Here is a 22,052-nt window from a genome sequence, read left to right on the forward strand (position 1 = left end):
GGGTATAATTTATCTGGGCGATATCAGTGCATGAAGAGTTTCCTCATTTTTATTATAGCTACATAGCATTGTATAGAGTAGCTGCAGCACTGTAGAGTTTACCAGTCCCCATTGATGGACATTTAGTTTCCAATCAATAATGCTACAACCTTGTATATGTCATTTTGTCTGCATGCAAATAACTGTAGGGCACATTGCTGTAAGTGAAAATCCTGAGTTAGAGGGTATATGCATTTCTAATTGTGACCAATATTGTTAAATTGTCCTATATCGAGATTTTACCAATTCACACCGCCAACAAACTTTAGCGTGCAACTGGAGGTCTTATTAAAACACAGCTTGGTGGGGCCCGGGCCCAGAGTCTCTGATTCGGAAGGTCTGACGTGGAACCCAAGAATTTGCATTTCTAACAAGTTCCCAGGTGGTGTTGCTATTGTTTGCTGGTCCAGGAACCAGACTTTGAAAACCACTGTAACAAAATGACTGGGCTGCCACTGCACCATGGAACTATCCTCTCAAAGTCAGCAATGTCTTCGTCAATGTCGTGGTCTTTTCTCCATCTTCCTTTTCCTCGACTTTTCTGCTATATTTTAAACGTTCTCCTTTTTTTGAATCTTCTCTTCCTATTTGACTCTGTTAATGTTCTTTCCTGCTGCTGTTGTCTTGTTTTCAGTGACTTCCCTGCCACTTAACTGGTCCAGGCTCCATGTATCGACCCACAACTTTTCAGCCCTAGAAAGCTCACTCCTTCTGAAGACTAGGAACACAGAAAGTAAAGGCTGAAGCAATCTTTTGATCCTAACAGGAGCGCTTGCGTTGCTGAGAGAATCCAGATCCTGATGACATTACTTGAATCCTCTCTATTTAGCCATACCTGAAGCCAGCCCCTCCCTTCACTTTTTCTTTCTTTGCCATCAGAGTAATAGATATACATAGTTTAAAAAAATCAAACTGTAGACGAAAACTGGAAATACTCTGCCCCACCTTTCCCCGCTGCAGACCCCATTCTGCTCCCTGGAAGCAGGCTTGTTGCCGTGGAGAGAGTGCACTGCGTAACCCTTGCAGGTGTATTTACAGCACAGACATTATTTTCTTGCAAATGGCAGTGATTTTTTGTCTGTTTGTTTGTTTTGTTTGTGTTTCCTTTTTGGCCGCACTGCGTGGCATGCAGAACTTCCCCAACCAGGGATCGAACCCCCAGCCCCCGTGGAGTCTTAACCACTGGGCCACAAGGGAAGTCCGATAGTGTTTTTGGTTTTGCTTTTACAAAATCAAGATATTAAAATAACTTTCTTACAGGTTTATGTGTCTTGGAGAAGGGGGGCCTTCATTTAGTTTCCACGAAGGTGACCCTATGTACCTTCCATTCTTTTAGTTATTTCATCTGACATTTGCTTCTGTATTTAAAATTTTTTTTGCAGTATAGTTGATTTGCAGTGTTGTGTTAATTACTACTGTACAGCAAAGTGATTCAGTTATACATACATATACATTCCTTTTTTTATATTCTTTTCCATTATGGTTTATCGTAGGATACTGAATATAGTTCTCTGTGCTATACAGTTGGACCTTGTCATTTATCCATTCTACATATAAAAGCTTACATCTGCTCACCCCAACCTCCCACTCCATCCCTCCTCCAATCCCCTCCCACTTGGCAACCACCAGTCTGTTCTCTATGTCCATGATTCTGTTTCTGTTTTGTAGACAGGTTCATTTGTGGCATATTTTAGATTCCACTTATAAGTGATAACATATGGTATTTGTCCTCTTTCTGACTTACTTCATTTAGTATGATAATCTCTAGGTCCAACCATGTTGCTGCAAATGGCATTATTTTGTTCTTTTTTATGGCTGAGTAATATTCCATTGTATATATGTACCACATCTTCTTTATCCATTCATCTGTTGATGGACATTTAGGTTGTTTCCATGTCTTAGCTATTGTGAGTAGTGTTGCCATGAACATAAGGGTGCATGTATCTTTTTGAATTAGAGTTTTGTCTGGGTATATGCCCAGGAGTGGGATTGCTGGATCATATGGTAATTCTATTTTTAGTTTTCTGAGGAACCTCCATACTGTTTTCCATAGTGGCTGTACCAACTTACATTCCCATCAACAATGTAGGAGGGTCCCCTTTTCTACACCCTCTACAGCATTTGTTATTTATAGATTTTTAATGATGGTCATTCTGATTGGTGTGATGTGGTACCTCATTGCTTCCGTATTTCTAAAGAATATGTTTACTCTGATTTTCTTATATATCAGTTTTAGATGTCAACTATTGACTTGTATTAATAAGGAGATCAGCATTTAGCCGACTTATCTCTTCCCCCACTTCCTCTATTCTCTCTCTTCCTCTGTTCTCTCATAGTAAATACATCACAAATTTTGGTTAAAATAATAGTATTGATATTGTTATGACTCTGTAAATATTATTCAATGATAAGCCAAGTAGTAATTATGATTAATGTTTCCTTTCCTGGGCCTTTTTTTTTTTTTTTTTTTTGCTATTCTGTCATTTAACTGTTTATTTTCCATCACCCTTATTTCCATTTTCTATTTAAGAACTAGTCTTAAGCTGGTCTGTAGAACAGCTTAAGACCCCTCAGTGGTTGCTCCTTCCCATTCAGTGGTCTAAGTGGTGGGAGCTGCAGACCAGTCTTTGGTGGCCAGCTGAGCGCTCCAGGCCTCAGCAGGAAACTGCTGGACAGACTCGGGGGCACCTGTGCTCCTTCAGACCAGTCTGTGACCTCAGGTTGAGTAGCAGTCAACTCAGAATCTGGAGTGGTCCATCCCCCCTGAAATTCTCCCTGGGTCCCGGCCTTTTCAGCAGCAGCCTGCTCTTCCTTTTCACTCTCCTCAGGATCTCTGTAGAAGAAATGATCAGGCCTGACTTCCCAGGGGTGGTCACAGGAAATGGTGCCGTACATGTGCAGAACCTCCTGAAGCAGCATCCACTACATCAGACCAGCTGAGTGAGTTCTCCTGCTGGTGCGTGGTGCGGCCGTGTCCACACAGCACAGAGGAGTGTCTGTTATACAGAGCAGCGGTAGGCAGGTTAACATAAGACGCCTCTGTGAGAGGCTGGTGGTCAACCCTGGGATCAGTAACCACTAGAAGTCAGAAAGCCACTCGCATCTGGCCAGTGAAGGTCCCAGGAGTGAAGCAGCCAGGAAGAGGAGTGGCTCCAGTGGCAGCAGCAAACTTCAGCACAGCTCACTGGCCGGTATTCCTGGAGTATTTCACGTGACACTGACATCAGCCAGGTTTTCAATGGCAACAACAGCAAAAGCTGCCAGGAGAAGCTTCTCCCAGGTTCTCTTCAGATTTATGATGTAGATGTCATCACTTTTTGCAGATATGAAACCATAGGTAATCATGAGTTAAATATATTTCATCTGCCTTCACTAATCAAGGTTATTTTAATTGCATGTCCTCCAAGCAGCAGGTAGCCTAACTTGGGACTTGGAGTCAGCTGTGTCTAGTTCCATCTGAGCTGATTAAACCTGGTTAGGACCACCCACCCTCCAACAGGGCATGCGCTAGTGCCCCCTCGGTGACCTTTGACATCAGAGGGCTGAAGACTCCACCCTCAGATTGTGCTGAGTGCCTCCTCATTGGAACGTGGGGAGGCCTGTAGCTTATTACGCCTGCGCAGAACGACGATTACCGCACCTTTTTCTAATCACCTTTCCCGACTCTCCCCACACCTCAGACCGCCCTGCTCCCCTTCAGGGAGGCGGTTTTGAGATTTGTCCGCCCATATCCTCGTATCCTCACTTGGTTGCCCTGTGAACAAACCCTCTCTTGGCTGCAAACTGCAGTGTCTCAGCGTTTCGGCTTGCTGCACATCCCGCAAAATGAACCCGATTCGGTAACAGATGCTGTATTCCATTTGGAAGTCAAGGTTGATGCCACCAAGGTAGGTTCCTGCTGCAAGGAATTTGAGGACACCCTCCTCCTTCATTTTCAGGCTATCGGGGGCTCTGGACATTGTGATAGTTTCCTTTTGAGTTAAGATGGGAACTCAGAACAATGCCATATGGACCCCTTTTAGGGTAACACAGAAAGGCTTGCTTTTCCCGGTATTAACGATTGCCTTTCTTTTAAAAATTTGTTTGGTTTTCTGTATACCTATCCAACTATTTTTTTAATTGTCAAATACTCATCAATATTATTCTCTGCAATTCATATTTATAGATTTCACTTTTGTTTGGGTGACTAATAGGTTTGTTTGGGGGGACTTCTTTCTACACTTATTTTTATATACTAATAGGTTTCAGGTGAGAGTGATAAGCTGGTAAACCAAACTTTTTGCTCTTGGGCCTCCAAATGGCAACATATAGAAGGCTTTCTCTGGGACCATTCAGTTTCTTGAAAGAATAATACTCCAGTATCTAGTTTAGGAGGCATGGCTTTGGCTGATGGAGTTTCAAAAAGAGGAATGGGAAAAAAATGGGGGATAAGGAGTCACTATTCAGCATACAGATTTTTACTCATCAGCTTCCTGTAAGCACTTTCCACTTCCCAAAGTACCTTATACCTTCAAGTTCTGAGCCTCTCCTCAAATCAATGACCTACTGTCTTGCAAAACTGCAACCACCTTGTCAGTTTATAACTATTCCTTTGTTTCACTTCAGTGGGTGCTTTGGAAAGAAAATGAGTGAATGTGGTCAATTCACTATGCTTTTCCAGACTCTCTTTCTCAAATTCATTTAACTCAGGAATTATATTCTTTCAGGATCTAATTTACTCAAAGTCATTTCTTTTTGCATCTCATTCCTTGCTTTTGAGTTCCATTTCCCTCTTACTAAAGTATATACCCTTTAGAGTTTAGGTGTTTGAGTGAAAAATTCTCCATTTTTGTCACTTTCATTAACAGCTTGGTTAAAATGTTTCATTAACATCTTGGTTAATAAACAGATGGTTGATTACAGGTGAACACACTTGTATTCGCTTCCCAAATCAAGAGTTTTGTCAGTCACACCAGAAGCCTGTGTTCTCCATTACAATCACAAATCCCCTGCCTCCCCCAAAAGTAATCACTATCTCGACTTTGATAATCACCACTTTTAAAAATGTTTTTAAGTGTGCCTCTAGACACTATAATATAGTCTTACTCTTTAATTTGATGTCTTTTAAAAAATACTTAATTGAAGTATAGTTGATTTATAATGTGTTAATTTCTACTGTACAGCAAAATGATTCAGTTAGACATATATATATTCTTTTTCGTATTCTTTTCCATTATGTTTTATCACAGGATAATGAATACAGTTCCCTATGCTATACAGACACTGTTGTTTATCCATCGTACATACATAATAGTTCGCATCTGCTCGTCCCAAACTCCCGTTCCTTCCCTCCCCTACACACCCTTCCCCTTGGCAACCACAAGGGGGAGTAGTATTCCATTGTGTATATGTACCACATCTTCGTCCACTCATCTGTCAATGGACATTTAGTTTGTTTCCATGTCTTGGCTATTGTGAACAGTGCTGCTATGAACATTGGGGTGCATGTTTCTTTTTGAATTATAGCTTTGTCCAGATATACGCCCAGGAGTGGAATTGCTGGATCATATGGTAACTCTATTTTTAGCCTTTTGAGGAACCTCCATACTGTTTTCCATAGTGGCTGCACCCATTTACATTCCCTCCAACAGTATAGGAGGGTTTCCTTTTCCCTGCACCCTGTCCAGAATTTCATATATGTAGACTTTTTAATAATGGCCATTCTGACCCTGTGAGATGGTACCTCCTTGTAGTTTTGATTTGCATTTCTCTAATAATTAGTGACGTTAAGCATCTTTTCATGTGCCTGTTGGCCATCTGTATGTCTTCTTTGGAAAAATGTCTATTTAGGTTTTCTGCCCATTTTTTGATTGGGTTTGTTTTTTGATAGTGAGTCATATGAGCTCTTTTAATATTTTGGAAATTAAGCCCTTGTCAGTTGCATCATTTGCAAATATTTTCTCCCAGCCTGTAGGTTGTCTTTTCATTTAATTTATGGTTTCCTTTGCTGTGCAAAAGCTTGTAAGTTTGATTAGGTCCCATTTTTAAAATTTTGTTTCTATTTCTATTGCCTTGGAGACTGACCTAAGAAAATATTGGTACGATCTATGTCAGAGAATGTTTTGTCTATGTTCTCTTCTAGGAGTTTTACAGTGTCGTGTCTTATATTTAAGTCTTTAAGCCATTTAGAGTTTATTTTTGTGTATGGTGGGAGGAGGGTGTGTTCTAATGTCATTGATTTACATGTGGCTGTCCAACTTTTCCAACAGCACTTGCTGAAGAGACTATCTCTTCTCCTTTGTGTATTCTTGCCTCCTTTGTCAAAGTAATTGACTATAGGTGTGTGTGTGTGTTTGTTTTTGGGCTCTCTATTCTGTTCCATTTATCCATGTATCTGTTTTTGTACCAATACCGTGCTGTTTTGGTTACTGTTAGCTTTGTAATATTGTCTAAAGTCTGGGAGGGTTATGCCTCCTGCTTTTTTCTTTTTCCTCAGGGTTGCTTTGGCGAATCTGGGTCTTTTATGGTTCCATATAAATTTTAGGATTATTATTTTATTTATTTATTTTTTTTTGCGATACTCGGGGCTCTCACTGTTGTGGCCTCTCCCATTGCGGAGCACAGGCTCCGGACACGCAGGCTCAGTGGCCATGGCTTACGGGCCTAGCCGCTCCGCGGCATGTGGGATCTTCCCAGACCGGGGCACGAACCCGTGTCCCCTGCATCAGCAGGCGGACTCTCAACCACTGCGCCACCAGGGAAGCCCAGGATTATTTTTTCTAGATCTGTGAAAAATGTCATGGGTAATTTGGTAAGAATCACACTAAATCTGTAGATTGCTTTGGGTAGTATGGCCATTTCAACAATATTAATTCTTCCAATACAAGAGCATAGGATATCTTTCCATTTCTTTGAGTCATCTTCAATTTCCTTTATTAATATTTTATAGTTCTCAGCATAATATAAGTCTTTCACCTCCTTGGTCAGGTTTACTCCTAAGTATTTTATTTTTTGACGCGATTTTAAAAGGGATTGGTTTTTTACATTCCCTTTCTGGTATTTCATTGTTAATGTAAAGAAATGCAACTGATTTCTATATGTTAACCTTGTATCCTCCTACCTTGATGAATTCGTTTATCAGTTCTAGTAGTTTCTGTGTGGCTTTTTTTAAGGTTTTCTATATATCGTATCCTGTCATCTGCATATAATGACAAATTTACCTCTTCCCTTCCAATGTGGATGCCTTTTATTTCTTTTCCTGATTGCTGTGGCTAGGACTTCCAATACTATGTTGAATAGAAGTGGTGAGAGTGGGCATCCTTGTCTTGTTACAGATTTTAGTGTCCTGAAAATACCAATTAGTCTAACTGTTCTAATGTATCATTTAGGATAATTTGATGTCTTTTAAGTCTCCTTTAATCTGTTGGTTCTCGCCCTTCTTTTTCTTACAATTTATCTGTTGAACTCAGCCGTCTGATCGCAGGCTTCCCCACAGTCTGGATTTTGCAGATTGCACGCTCATGGTGTTTTCAGTGTGTCTTTGTCCTCTATTTCCTGTAAATTGGCAGTTGATCAGATTCAACTTGATCAGATTCAGGTTTAATCCCTTTGGTAAGACTACATTATTATTATGAATTTATGTATTTAAACTTATTTAATGGGTTTCAGTCCATTCTAATTATTACCCTTATTGAAACTCAAATTGTCCCATCTTTGGCCAATGGGGAGCCTCTTCAAGTTGGCTCCTGTGTCCTTTGGACATGACCCTAGAAGTCTTTAATAGTTCCTCTGCTCTTCAGTATGTCAAGATATTTTATGCTCATTCTATACATTTCCTACCCCAGATCAAGAATCACCCATTTCTCCAAGTAGCCTTTGTTTCTTTAAGTGGGACTTGGTATTTCAAAACCACACTCCAGATGATAAGAATGAGCACTGCTACTGAAAAGATGCAGGAAACTAGATAGATAGTTCATACTAATGATAATTACTCATTTTACCCCATATTAAACATACATTCTCAAAATACTAATATTGCCACCATCAATATACTGAAAAGTTAAATTTTTGTCGATGCTCCTCCCAAACTCCTTTCCAGTTTTACAGTAATTTTGTACCAATATTTCAGAATACAAATCCATCTCAGATTATACTTTTTGTGGCTCTCAGCTCCAAATCTTTGTTTGCTGTGCAATAATGGAGCTGAACTCTATAAATACTTCTCCCATATCAGCTGGTTTAATGTTAGGCTTTGTTAGCAGAAGGTACTGTTGCAAGGAGGGGGCGGGGCCGGAGTAGGGGCGGGGAGGCACTGGAGGAGGAAGAGGCTTCTCTTTCTGATTCTCCTGTACTTAATCTCCCTGGGCTCCTGCAGAGTGTGTGGTTCCTTTCAGCAGCGCCCAGTAGCCAACAACAAGTGGCAGCTTCCCAGGGCAGCTTCCCCCAGTACACTGTTTCTTAGATGGCTTCATGAAGTGGTGTGCTGCTGGTATAGCACCTTCCTGTAAGTGGCTTCTCTGGGCACTCTGCGGTGAATTCTGATAAAGGCACCTTGCTGTGGCTAGTTCTCCAAGAACTCCAGAGAGGATTTCTAACGGGGCGCACTGAGGCCACAGCAGGGAGCCACAGTCATGCCTTCTCCAAAAAGGAGGTGGATGGGGCATGGGGGCAAGGGTGCTTCTTGGCCATTCTATTTCAGTTCAGGAGTGGTGGCTGTTCCCTGTATCTACTGTTCCTATATGGTAAGAATTCTCTTTGCCTTTTGCTAGTCAGCCTCCCTTTATTCCAATTCCATTAATATTCTTCATAGTAAATGTCCTCTGTTCAAATTATTGTGTAGTTTCTTTCTCTTGACCCTGACTGAAACAAAGCCTCATTTAGTCTTGGTTCTACAAGTAATATTGAAAGTTTCACTAACTGTCTTTCTGTCACTGTCAGTAATTTTCTTGCCAAGCTTCACCCCTCAGGAAGCACTCAAGTAACAGTCTGAGCCCTTTCATTTTGATAACCAATAGGCTTTTATACTTTGTGTGTGTGTGTGTGTGTGTGGTACGCGGGCCTCTCACTGCTGTAGCCTCTCCCGTTGCGGAGCACAGGCTCCGGACGCGCAGGCTCAGCGGCCATGGCTCACGGGCCCAGCCGCTCCGTGGCATGTGGGATCTTCCCGGACCGGGGCACGAACCTGTGTCCCCTGCATCGGCAGGCGGACTCTCAACCCCTGCGTCACCAGGGAAGCCCCAAGGCTTTTATACTTTCAAGTCAGTTTTGATGGATACAGGGTACTTGGTTCTCATTTTCTTTCTTTGAATATTTTAAATGTTTCACCATTTTCTCCTCACATAAAGTGTTAATGTTGAAGTCTTATGGTAATCCAATTTTCTCTCATAAATTTTTTTTGGCCTAAATGACCATTTTTCAAAACGTAAAGTCTAGTAATTTTACTGACTAGAATACATCTTGTTCACGCTCAGTGCTTTCAGGCGCACAGTATACTCTTTCAGTGTGAGGTTTCGAATATATATGTAAATGTATATATGAATATATATGTGAATATATATAAATAGAATATATGTATTTTACTTCAGGAAAAGTTCTCTTGAATTATGCGTTGTATTCTGTTAGCTAGCTTTGGTTTTCTTTATCAAGAACTCTTAATCCGTACACTGGATTTTCTTTACCTATCTTCAATATTTATCTTTTCTCTAAAATCATTTCTGTTTCTATATTTATTTAAAATCTCATTTTCAAATTCTAGTTCTCTTGGGCACCATCTGTATTTACTCCTGTGTTCCTTCTAGTTCAGTATTTTCTGAAACCACTTTTTCTCTTACTTCTAATTCTTTCCCAAGTTGTTACTTTATTTCTGAGGTATTTTTAATTCTGATTTTTTTTTTTTTTTTTTTGCCGCGTCATGCGGGACCTTAGTTCCCTGACCAGGGATGGAACCCGTGCACCCTGCATTGGGAGCATGGAGTCTTAACCACTGGACCACCAGGGAAGTCCCTATTCTGATTTTTCTTTCAGATCTTATATAATTTTCTTAATATCTTCACAGTTTTTATCTGATTTTTTTCGGCATTAACACTATGCAATTTTGCGTTTGTGGTTTGGTCCCACACTTGTATTTTGGGGTTTGTGGAGTTATCTGTTACCTAGTTTAGTTGTAAATGTTGCCCCATGCATTTTTGGTTTCACTATACAGTCTGTTTTGATGTGGTGATTCATGGAGATTCAAGATTCATGTACTGCCCTCTTTCCAGAGTCCATTTATATTTTTGACTCATGAATACTTCCCTTTTTATATCCCTGAGACTTCAGCCCTTGGCTGAGTATGATGGGAAAGGACTAGGGTTGATCCAGGGTGTTGTTTGGATTAGCAGTGGTGCATTACATCACATCCTCATTCTTGAGTGATGATTTACTATGTTGTCCAGGTTATTTATATATATATATATAGTTATATATAGTTATATACTCTGTACTATATATGTTCCACTATCTTTGGCATATTTTTACTTTTGACAATATGGCTTCCAGTCTAAATGTCATTTCTTTCTAGTTAGATTACGTTTTAACTGCTGCTATTTAAGATCATTATTTTTCTCTTTGCTTACATTCATCATATATGTGTTATATGTATATGTTATTTTCCTAAGACTTGATGTGCTTCTTCAATGTAAAGAGCCATCTTCCTTCAATTCTAGAAAATTATTGGCCATTATTTCTTTTTCTCTCTTTGGAATGCCTATTAGATGTACTGTTGAACCTTCTTCTATTATGTAGAACCTCTGAATTTGTTGATTACAAAAGGCAATAATTTTATTTTTGCTTAAGCCAGTTAGAATTAGGTTTATCACTGAAACAGAAACACTCTTACTTTCTCAAAAGCGAAGTCAAAGAAAGAAAAACAGGTGATTCCTGAAGCTGTTATGATTATCTGTAACTAGATATCCTTGAAACCTAAACTACTCCTGAACTTTCTATGCAAGTCAATAAATTCATTTACTTTTTCTCTCTTAAATCAGTTACAATTGGATTTCTGATAAAGCAGCAAAGAGTGCTGATAAATATAAATGTCTGCTATGTGAGTGGCACTATGCCAGGTGCTACCTAATCAGTGGTATGCAAAACAAAGACCAGTGTCTCCAATAACCACAATATTTTACACTCATTCCATGCCATCTTCATTTATTTGTTCCTGCTTCTCCTTCCTCCCCTACCCAAACTTGGAATGCATGTTTAAATGTTACAACTTTTTCACAGTTGATTTTTTTTTTTTAATTTTTGGCTGTGTTGGGTCTTCGTTGCTGCGTGCAGGCTTTCTCTAGTTGCGGTGAGCAGGGGCTACTCTTCACTGCGGTGCGTGGGCTTCTCATTGCGGTGGCTTCTCTTGTGGAGCACGGCCTCTAGAAGTGCCGGGTTCAGTAATTGCAGTGCGTGGGCTCAGTAGTTGCAGCTCGTGGGCTTCATTGCTCCACGGCATATGGGATCTTCCCGGACCAGGGATCCAACCCATGTCCCCTGCATTGACAGGCAAATTCTTAACTGCTGCGCCACCAGGGAAGTCCCGGAGTTGATTTTTAAAATCACATCTGTAAGGGTAACCTTTCTAGCAATAGGCCACCATTATCTTTCCCTTATTTTGGACTCATATTATATTGGTATTGTCTTAAATAGGTCTTCGAGTGTTTCATGAAAGTCTTTCCCTTTAACCAAATCATTAGCTCCTTCAGGGCAAAAGTTAAACCTTTTACTTTCATCTCCCAGAGCAAAGTCAAGAGTGATTACGGGAATCATTGTTAACAAGTATAACCCACGATACCTGGCCCCTGTAGATCTCCTGTATGGGACTGGGGATACGAAGATATATTCCTATCACTTAACCAACTTAAGGACATAGGAAGGTGTATTAAACTATACATATGTAAGGCGCCATATATAATTCAGAGGAAGGGGAAATCGTGCCTGGGCTTCTGTACTCAGAGGAGGCTCCAAAGCCCTGGGATATGAACGGGGGCCTTGCCTTAACAGAAAATAAAAGGCAGGCACCAAAGGTTGAGATAACGGGTCTGAGGAAAGGCACAATTTTGCTGAAGTAGGCTTGTGTCTGCAGCAGTGGCGAGTAAGATATTATGGACACAGGTCAGCTCCAGGATAAGGACAGAGTCTAGCTCTAAAATCAACATAACTCCTCTTTTCTCTTACAATCAAGATCTCTGCCGCTGAGCCATACTATCTTGATAGATCCCAGTATGGTTTGGTTATTAATTTCTTATCCTCTAAGGGGATATGCCTCATATCACCTTGAGTACAGATGGGCGAGGACCAGTTAAGTGGAATGAACGCAGGCGGAAACAAGTAACAAGCCCTGTGCCTAGAGACCAAAACTGTCGCGGTCCCAAACAGAAAAGGCGGCGCCGAGCCCTGGGACCTCTCTCTGAAATCTTCTTCCATCAGCTCTTTCTCCCGGAGCAGCCTGAGTCCACATCCTGTGAGATTATCTGGAGAAGCCTCGGGCCTCCAACTTCATTAAAACCACAAGAGGTGTGTGTCTGGGGGACCGGTGATAGTCTGGGTCCCTCAAGGGATAAGCCCACGCCCAGCCGGTGAGGAGTCCTCCTGCCTCCCAAGGCTCTGAGCACCATGGCCCACTCTCACGCCCCGCCTCCTGGCTCCGCCCCGCGCCGGCGACGCCGACGAGGGGGTGGGTTTCCGCTTCCGGTGGCGAATTGTTGACGCCTGCGGCTGCGGCGGTGGTTACCGGGCCGTTGGGGAGGGGCCAGTGGGGGAGTGAGACGGCGCAGTGACAGGACCGCCGAGCGTGCTGCTGAGGCGACGATGGCGGAGGGGCCGGAGAAAGCCCGAGGCCGCCCTCCCGGGCAGGACGACGGCGGAGGGGACCACGAGCCCGTTCCTTCCCGAAGAGGCCTTCCCGCCGCCGCCCCACGGCCCCGGGACGGGCCGCAGGCCGAACTCCAGGCTCCGGGCCGGCCCCCAGCCCCGGGCCTCGGTCCCCCCGCGGCCGCCACTGAGGAGTCGGAGCTGCCGCGCGAGCCCGAGAATGGCAGGGAGGCGGGCTCCGGCTCTGGCTCCGGCCCCGGCTCGGGCTCGCAGGCACCGGCAGGCTGCGAGGCGCCCGAGGCGGCGGCGGCGCCGCGGGAGAAGCCGGCGCGGCTGAGCGCCCGAGAGTACTCCCGGCAGGTGCACGAGTGGCTGTGGCAGTCCTACTGCGGCTACCTCACCTGGCACAGCGGCCTGGCCGCCTTCCCCGCCTACTGCAGCCCCCAGCCGCCCGCGCCCAGCTACCTCGCGGGCGCTGCCGCTGCCCCGGCCTCCGGGCCGCCGCCCCTGCAGCTGGGCTATTACAACCCCTTCTACTTCCTGAGCGCCGCGGCCGCCGGGCCCGAGCCGCCGGCCTCCGCCGGCCTCACCGCCTCGGCTCCGGTCGCCGGCCCGGGAGCCCGCGCGCCTCACGTGCAGCCGCCGGCCCGGGCAGCCCCCGCGACGAGGGTAGGACCCGCCGCTGCCTCGCGAGCCCCGAGCGAGACCGGGCGGCAGGCAGGTGAGAGGCTCTTCGGGGAGCGACCTGGGGGCGGGGCCGGCGGGCCCCTCTCCGCTGTCACCGCTGCCGCGCTCGCCGCGGCTTCTGCGCGTCCGTCAGCTCGCAGGGTGTACAGCGCGGCCCTGCGTGCGCCTCCCCTTAGACCTAGCGCTCCGAATCGGTTCCCTGGCCCCCCGGTCTGGTGGTTTCCACGTGCAAAGAAGTCTTTGCTCCTCAAAGCGTCCTCTTAGCCTTCGTCTCCACGGTGTGGAGTGAGATCCGAAGCTTAATTCACTCTCAGACGGCAAACCCGGCTTGGGGGTAGGGGAAGTTTTGACTGATGATGCTGGAAAGCATCCAGACATGGATGTATTAACTATATTATCTATAGTTAATATGATAACTTTTATGAATTAGGGACAGTGGAACTGACGGATATTAAAGGAGATTTTCAGGAATGCAAATGGAATTATGAACCTTTGGGCCTTGACTTCATCTTGTGTGTTGTCTGTTTACTTCTGTATGGGAATTAGAATATTCTGAATCACTTACACTTTTTAGTGTATTATTTAGACTTTTTGTTTACTTTATCCAGCCACAGATAATATGGGACAAGACCTAGTTGCCTGAATTTGATTCAGAATTTAGGATGGCAGCTTGATAATCCCTGGATTTGTTAGAAAGACATAGACAAACTAAATAAGGGGTAAGATGAGGGGCTCAGGGATTTACTTTGTACCGTCTACACTTGATATTTTGCTTAAAAAGTTTAATTTTGTGTCATAGGCTTGTAATCACCTGGAGTCTCCTCATTTGAATCCCTAGTGAAATGTATTGAGTACTTGAAATTTATCTGTGAAAGCATTTCTAAACATTAAGGGGGTGAAAACAAGCTTTAAACTGCTCAGTAAATAGTGAAGTAGCGTTGCTGTTTTAATAACATGCCCTATTGAAGTCAATACCAATAATTGTTGCAGTTATAAAATTTTTTTTATCAGCAAGTTGTATCGTGACTTTACATTCATTACCTAGCTTGGGTTCCAAGGTCTATGTGTAACGATTAGTTTTCCTAACTTTTTTTTTTTTTTTTAATTTACAGGTAGAGAGTATGTTATTCCATCCTTGGCCCACAGATTCATGGCAGAGATGGTGGATTTCTTTATTCTCTTCTTTATAAAAGCAACCATTGTCTTAAGCATTATGCACCTCAGTGGAATAAAGTAAGTTAAGGCCATTTGCAGAAGGGTTTTAATGTCTACTGTCTAGAGATCTTGCTTTAATTTTTTTTTCATGCCTGCAAGTGACTTTATGGATAATCTGTGTGCCAGTGTCAGTGATTTCTTTATAGGAGCTTTGTTGGATTTGCTTTCTTGTTGGTTTTAAGAAATAACTACAAAAGAGAGAAAAATACTTAATTCTGCAAGATGTGGGGAATTTCACCTATCAAAAGTAGGTGAAAGGAACCTCCAACCCTGGTTTGATTTTATTCACTATTTTCTTAGGCCAGTTGCAAATTTTTCTCTTACAATCATTTTCAGAGTGGAGTATCTAAACACAAAGGCATAAAGAGGTTTTGGTAGATGAACTATTAATAATCAGCTAGATGGCATTTCCAAATGGGGCTGCGTATACTGTCAGGCAAGTTCCAAGTGAACTGCAAAGTGAGCTATTTATTTGCATAATCTTCCTTTCAGATTATAGCGGTTATCACTTGCTGAGCACTTCCCATGTGCTAGCCTTTGTATGGATTCTTAACCTTGCCACCACTGTAGAGTAGAGGTTAATATCTCCATTTTATAGAGATTGAAATTTGGGCTTACAAAAAGTTAAGCCCAGAATTTACAAAGGCAGTAAGCAACAGTCAAGTTCAGACCCTGGTAATTAAATTTCAGGGCCCCTGCCAGGAGCCTGAATGTTACTATGATTTTTCCCTGTCTCTCCCTCCCTTATGCCCTACACATCCAATCAAGTACCAGCTAACTCTGTTCAGTCTCTTGAATAACCTTCAACCCATACCATTTCCTTTTCACTGTCAGAATTTCATTTTTCATTATTGCTTCTCCCTAGTCCAGTCACTGCCATCACTTGCTTGGATTATAACACAAGTCTTCTAACTGGCATCTCAGTTTACTGTCTCCTGTTTTATCTCAATTCAGTCTCTGATAGAAAACCAAAAAGATCATAAATTCTGATTCTGCCACTCTCCTGCCTTAAAATCCTTCAGTAGTTTCTCATTGCCGTCAGGGTAAGTCTTACTAATGTCCTCATATATTTTAACAAATACCCTTATTTCTTAATCACTCACCTCTCACAGTTATTTGAGCCACACTGAACTGCCTACAGCTTCCATCATACTCTTGCTTAAAGGCTTTCTCTCTTGTTAGTCCCTCTGTCTGAAATTTCTCCCTTCTTAGTCTGGCCAACTTCTCTTCATCCTTCAGATCTCACCTTAAATGTCATTTTTGGGAAGCCTCCACTAAGTTAAGTGTGCCTGGTACGTGTCTCCAAGTACCCAATGGTTCTCTATTATAGCCCTTTCCCCACTTCATTATTATTTATTCTGCTCTACCTGCTGGGTTAGCAACTCTGTGAAAGCAGAGACCATGTTGAATTCACTTGCCATTTTATCCCCGGGGCTAGTACAGCGCCTGCTCAGGGTAGTGCTGCTTATTTGTTGAATAGCTAATGAATGTTTTGTGAAGCTAGACAGTTGGAAACCTAAAGATTAGTTTATAATTTCAATTAAAGTTTTTGATTTACACTAATGAAAAAGAAATCAATGCAACTGCTCTGGTAACTAATTCTTTGTAACCGAAAACTATTTTTTTGTAGGGATATCTCTAAGTTTGCTATGCATTATATAATAGAAGAAATAGATGAAGACACATCAATGGAAGACTTGCAGAAAATGATGGTTGTGGCGCTTATATACAGATTATTAGTTTGTTTCTATGAGGTAAGCTACTGACTTCAGTAAATATTAATATTTAACCATCTAATTTTAGATTATCAGCCCAAGACAAAAAAGTAGTGGAGATTTTTATTTTTAATCATGTATTTGTCAAATGTCTTTATTTTTTTCTAAATTTCCTTTAACATAATACTTTCCAAGTTAAAACTTTCAGAATGGAGACATTTTTCATTTGTAATACATTTCTTTGTAATACATTTCAGTCTTGTCCAAAACTATATTTTAAGTTGGTTGTGGAACTTGAAATGCATCTTTCCATAGAAGCAACTTGCTAAAAAATATAATGGGTCATAGAGAAATATTACAGTAGATATCTTGTGGTATTGAAGATGTTAGAGACCTGCAGAAATGCATTGAAAGGTTAACCCTTAAGTATTCTATGAAATTCTTCCAACGTGAAAAATTTACATGAATCATACGGCAGGAAAATTTACCTTTAAAATTGGTATAGTTGAGCCAGTAAATTATTATAAAATTATCCTTCTTTCCTTAGATAATTTGCATTTGGGGAGCAGGTGGAGCCACCCCAGGGAAGTTCCTGCTAGGGCTTCGAGTTGTGACATGCGATACGTCGGTGCTTATTGCGCCAAGTCGGGTTTTAGTGATTCCTTCCTCAAATGTTAGCATTACAACGTAAGTTCTTTCTTTTAGCTTAATATATTATGTACTTATGAATTGTATTGATTACTGTACTTAAAAATTATTTTCATAAGTTATACCATTTGATAAAAGTATTTTTAGGATGTTGGTTCTTCATGGCATATAATAGGCTTACATTTATTAAGTTTAAAACAAAGTTTGAATGTTTTCAGTGATTATAGACTTCTCTTCAGCATATATCTTCAAAGGTAAGCATTTTATGAACTGTAGGTCACAATAATGAGGAGGATTTGGGCATGGCTACTCTCTATATCAGTGCTCCAGGCCTAGCTTTATTATTCTCTAGATCTGTGGATATTGGAGTTTAGTTACTGCTGTGCCTTGAAGCTTCCATTTGGTAATACCTGTCATTATCCCATCTTGAATAGGCAATAAGAATTTTGACAGCTATACATGCGTGCATCCTGCTCCTAAGTGATAGAGCTTGTAATACTTCCAGTACTCATGGCTAGCTGTTGGCATCTGGCTCTGGGGGAAGGTACAGATAGTGATAATGGAAGTTGTGGAGGTGAGTAGGTGGTAATCAGTTGAGCAAAACAGGATACTGGCTGGAATTGCTGCCAGAATGATTCAGAGTTGGGTTGTTTAAACAAGAGACTCTAGAAAAAGCCTTGAATTTGCTCACATCTTCAAAATTTCCTTACATTTTGTGATTCTAATAATCCTGGCTGTTACGTTTAATGAGTCAATAATGGCTAATATTTATTGAGCACCTCATAAACCAGGCACTGTTTTAAAAACATTGCATATGTATTAACTAATTTAAGTTAGGTACTATAGGTACTATTACCCTTTTATTACAGATGTGTAACACAACTAGTATAGTTGGTAGAAAATGAATCTGAAACTAAGCAGTCTGGATTCAGAGCCCACATTCAGCTGCTGTGTTATCCTATAACCATTCAGTGCACCGAAAGGCAGAAATCTAATGTTAGTGGGACAATTCTCCATTCTGAGCTACTGTTGAAAGCTTTCCTTAATCACAGAAGCCCACAGAGAAAGATCTGATAAACAAATACAGTAATTTGAAATGCTGGTGCTCTTCACAGAAGGTAGAAAATGGGACTGCGTAAGTGTACTCAGTTTAGAAGATGGTGAAAACACACAAAGTATAGAGGTACTGAGTGACTATAGAAAGGGTAGTAAAGGGAATATTCTAGTCTTCTGTCAAAATACTAGAAAATACGGTAAACTTTTAGTTCACATTCTAAGACATATTATTGCTTTTCATGTGTAAGTTCTAAAGTCGAACTAACTTTTATGTTACAAAGTCTTTAGAACTAGTCCTGGTGGTTTGATCATACTTTGCTGCTTGAAAGTAATTCAGTTATCAAAGGTTAAAACTCTGTTAATTATACTCTGAATATGTTTTAAATACATCTTGAACTTGATAGAATACTATTAATCTATATGTAGTTGGTATACGACTTATCTGTTTTTTGGTTTTTTTTTTGCTTTAATTTTTTAGGTCCACTATACGAGCTTTGATCAAGAATTTTTCTATTGCTTCTTTTTTCCCTGCTTTCATCACACTGCTGTTTTTTCAGCATAATCGAACAGCCTATGACATTGTAGCAGGAACCATTGTGGTAAAAAGAAATGGGGTCAGATGATGCCCCAAAAAGCCCTGAATTCCATACTCTCTGGAATAATGACAAGACTAAACTATGTATCAAGGCCATCAGTATCCCTGGGTTACATTAACTGATGATTTAGAAATTAAAGCAGTCGCTCCAGTGTGATGCAGGTGACTATGCTGAAAGTATTGATTTTACTTGAATGTCAAAGAAAGAACTTTTCCAGAAGAAAAACCTGTTAAGTTCAAGTGTTAAAATTTTTAGATTGAACCGAAGGCAAGTAGTGTCATAATCAACAAGGGACAGTATATACTTAAGATCTAAGGTATTAGAACTTGCTGAAAGCATTTTCAGCTTTGAAATCTCCAAATGAAACTTTAAAAGCTTATTTTGGTTTATCCCAAAATGATGGAAAATGTCCAGTTGTGTTTTGTGAACACACTCATCTTTTAGTTAACACTTCTTAAGGAAACTTTTGTCTTTGCTTTTTGCGGGGAGGGAGTGGGGACACACATTTTATAAGCCACTTAGCGCCCATCCCAGGAGCTGGTGAGTTAGCTGCAAGAGAGAGGGGAAAGTGAGGCCGGCCTAGCAGTTCCCTGACTTGAAATTTTAAAATCTGTACTGCAGTTTACTGCAGGAATGATGTAACTTTATAACTATTCTTAATGCCTAAACATGTATTTGGGGGCAGATTTTGCATGATGATGAAAAAGTATTAAGTCATATTGCTATCTTATCCTTGATTTTTTTTTTGTTTTTTTAAAGAAAAAGGTAAGTTAGTGATTGCTTTTAATGGGGTTGGGGGGAGGGGTAAGTTTTCACTGTAAATTTAAATTGAAACTCATGTGCAAGTGTTTTCAGTGCCCTAAATCAAACCATAAATATGTGGGGAAAAGCAGTCCTATCAAACTGTTGCATATTTACTGTAAAACAATATTCCCAGTATGTGCGCAGCATGAAGAAAGTATTAGTGCTTTTTCAGTGTTCTGAATATAACTTCTCTTTATATACAGGATATCCACATACTAGTTTCCTTTTATTATATTGTTCAAGGAATTAAATAATCTTAGCATTTCATGATTAAATACTAGTAGCCTGTGAAATACTTACCAATTTTCCCGTTAGGGACTGTTCTCTGTAACAAGGAAGAGTAGCATTTCCAGATGTTATTCCAAGTTCTTTGGTTCTGTGGGCCAACAGCTCATTTGGGGCCTGCCAGGGATGATGTTTTTGAGGGAAATGTTAAGTAACACTTTGTGTATTGCCATTTTAATTTATTCTTCGATTGCATAGTTGTAGAGTTTTAAGTGTATGTATGTGCTTTTTGTTAGATGGCCCAGTTAGCTGTGCTGAGGTATAATCTGAACTAAAAGTTTTGTTTCTTAGGCATTTTCTGAATCTGTTATTTTCCCCCAAAACACTAAACTGTGTTGAACAGTTCATAACTAGGGTGCTTACAGGATCAGTCTAGGCTTTATTTTGGTCTTAACAGCAAATACATTTGCTATTACTATATCCGTTTTTAAAGTGGGTTTTTTTTGGACATTTAAAACGTGAATATTTTCAATTTGCTTATAGAAACCTTAACAGTGTCCTTAATGCCTTTTCTTATTGTAAAATTTCATAAACCATGAACCATGGTTTTCATAAACAATGTTTTTCAAAATAACTTTATAGTAAATCCATCACAGAAAGCCTATTGGTTAAATGTGTCAAAATACTAAACAGATCATTCATTCACCTGTTTCTGGGAAGAGAAAGTGTTATGGTCCTTCACAGTAAACAAACCCTAACCATCCACTAACTTCTTAAATTAGAGGAGAAATTATTAGGAAATGTTACATAAACTTACCGATTAGTAGTGTATACATTAGCATCAGAGTATAACCCCCTTTGCCCCTGACTGGGAACTGGAGTTGAAACGTACCCTTCCGACATGTAGCTCTGGAATACACCTTTAATGTATAATTTCCTCGATGGTTCACCACTTAGGCTATTTTTATACAGTAAAACAAAAGGAAATATGTAGTCCAGTTTGTTTTATACTTTAATATCTATGTAGATGCATTTCTCAGGATTCAAGTTACACTATGTAGCCCTATCAAGTAAAAAGTGTTACTTTGTCTGCCTTTACAACAAAATCCAAGTCTGTTTATGAATTCAGCACTTAGGGAGATTTTTGATTCCCAAGTTGGGGGGAAAAATGACAAAATGGGGCAGAAGGGGGAGCCACATGTTTTTCTCTTGGGGCTGGGGCCTCCCTATTTTCAGTATACTTTATTATATTTCATTTACAGAAATGCTGAATTTTCTGTGTCAAGACAGAATTCTCATACTGAAGCTCTACAGCCTAAAAAGGCAAAAAGAAAGTTGTCTTCATAGTATTAACATTATTCATCACTTTTACAAGATAATAAGGGAACAAAAATTAGGAGTTATGCTGAGAGTAGTATTTCAGTGAACATACCATATGTAAAAACCACAGGTCATGTGGTTAATTTAGGCATCTAGAAACTCTACCTGTTATGAAATGTGCAGCCTGAGTGGCTCCTGCACCTTGAGAAAAGTCTGACATACTAATGCACGCTGGGCTGAGCTAGGTGAGGGAGCAGCGGCAAGCAAGCTGTGCTTTTAGGGAGTCTGTGGCTAGAGAGAAAGCCAGCACCTGTGTGGTACTCGCGTGGCACTGCTTCAGAAGTTACTTCTTTCTCCCTAAACAGTCACCTAGTTTCTCCCAAATATTTAGGATTGAAAAAACATTATATTTGAGGGCTTTGTCTAAATTTATAAAAGTCTTTAATGTTTCAAATGACGGTAAAAATTATTCTAACTAAAAGAAGGATTTTTTTCCCTTAAGTGACTTGTTTGGGCGTTTCACTTAGGCATAAATACTTCCAGCAAAAGGAAGACAGGAGTTGAAAATTAAACTACTTGGGAATAAAGGGCTTTTTGATGAGAATGTATTAACTTTTTTTATTCTACACTTACCCCTATGAAAACAGGCTGCTGTTCCTTTTAAAGAATATTCCTAAATAATAGCAGTATTCCTAAAATCTGGCAAATACTTCAGTTACTTGCCATTTCCCACCCTCCAGCCCATACCAAAGGCCAAAATCTTTGCAATACGTGCTTGCCTGGGTAAAGTTCCTCATCTCAAGCTGTGTGCGTATTTCTTTGCAGTTCATTATAGTATGGCTTGATCCACAAACAGTATCTGATGGCCTGCCTATAAATGAAAATTCAACATTCTGTTTTTAATAATTTGCCACCAATTTGTATTGTC

At 40.9% G+C, this 22,052-nt stretch overlaps 1 protein-coding gene and 1 pseudogene across 1 annotated transcript; one reads left to right on the forward strand and one right to left on the reverse strand.

Moving 5' to 3' along the window:
- Nucleotides 1–2,599: 2,599 nt before the first annotated feature.
- LOC132432805 (small ribosomal subunit protein uS2B-like) lies at nucleotides 2,600–3,998 on the reverse strand (annotated as a pseudogene).
- Nucleotides 3,999–12,749: 8,751 nt separating this feature from the next.
- On the forward strand, nucleotides 12,750–19,886 carry FAM8A1 (family with sequence similarity 8 member A1). Its single transcript, XM_060023592.2, has 5 exons — nucleotides 12,750–13,579; nucleotides 14,658–14,778; nucleotides 16,391–16,514; nucleotides 17,023–17,162; nucleotides 18,658–19,886. Exons 1-5 carry the CDS (start codon nucleotides 12,856–12,858, stop codon nucleotides 18,800–18,802), a joined length of 1,254 nt encoding a protein of 417 aa, XP_059879575.1. The 5' UTR covers nucleotides 12,750–12,855; the 3' UTR covers nucleotides 18,803–19,886.
- Nucleotides 19,887–22,052: the final 2,166 nt, after the last annotated feature.

The sequence above is a fragment of the Delphinus delphis genome, chromosome 10, assembly GCF_949987515.2.
Source record: "Delphinus delphis chromosome 10, mDelDel1.2, whole genome shotgun sequence".
NCBI lineage: Eukaryota > Metazoa > Chordata > Mammalia > Artiodactyla > Delphinidae > Delphinus > Delphinus delphis.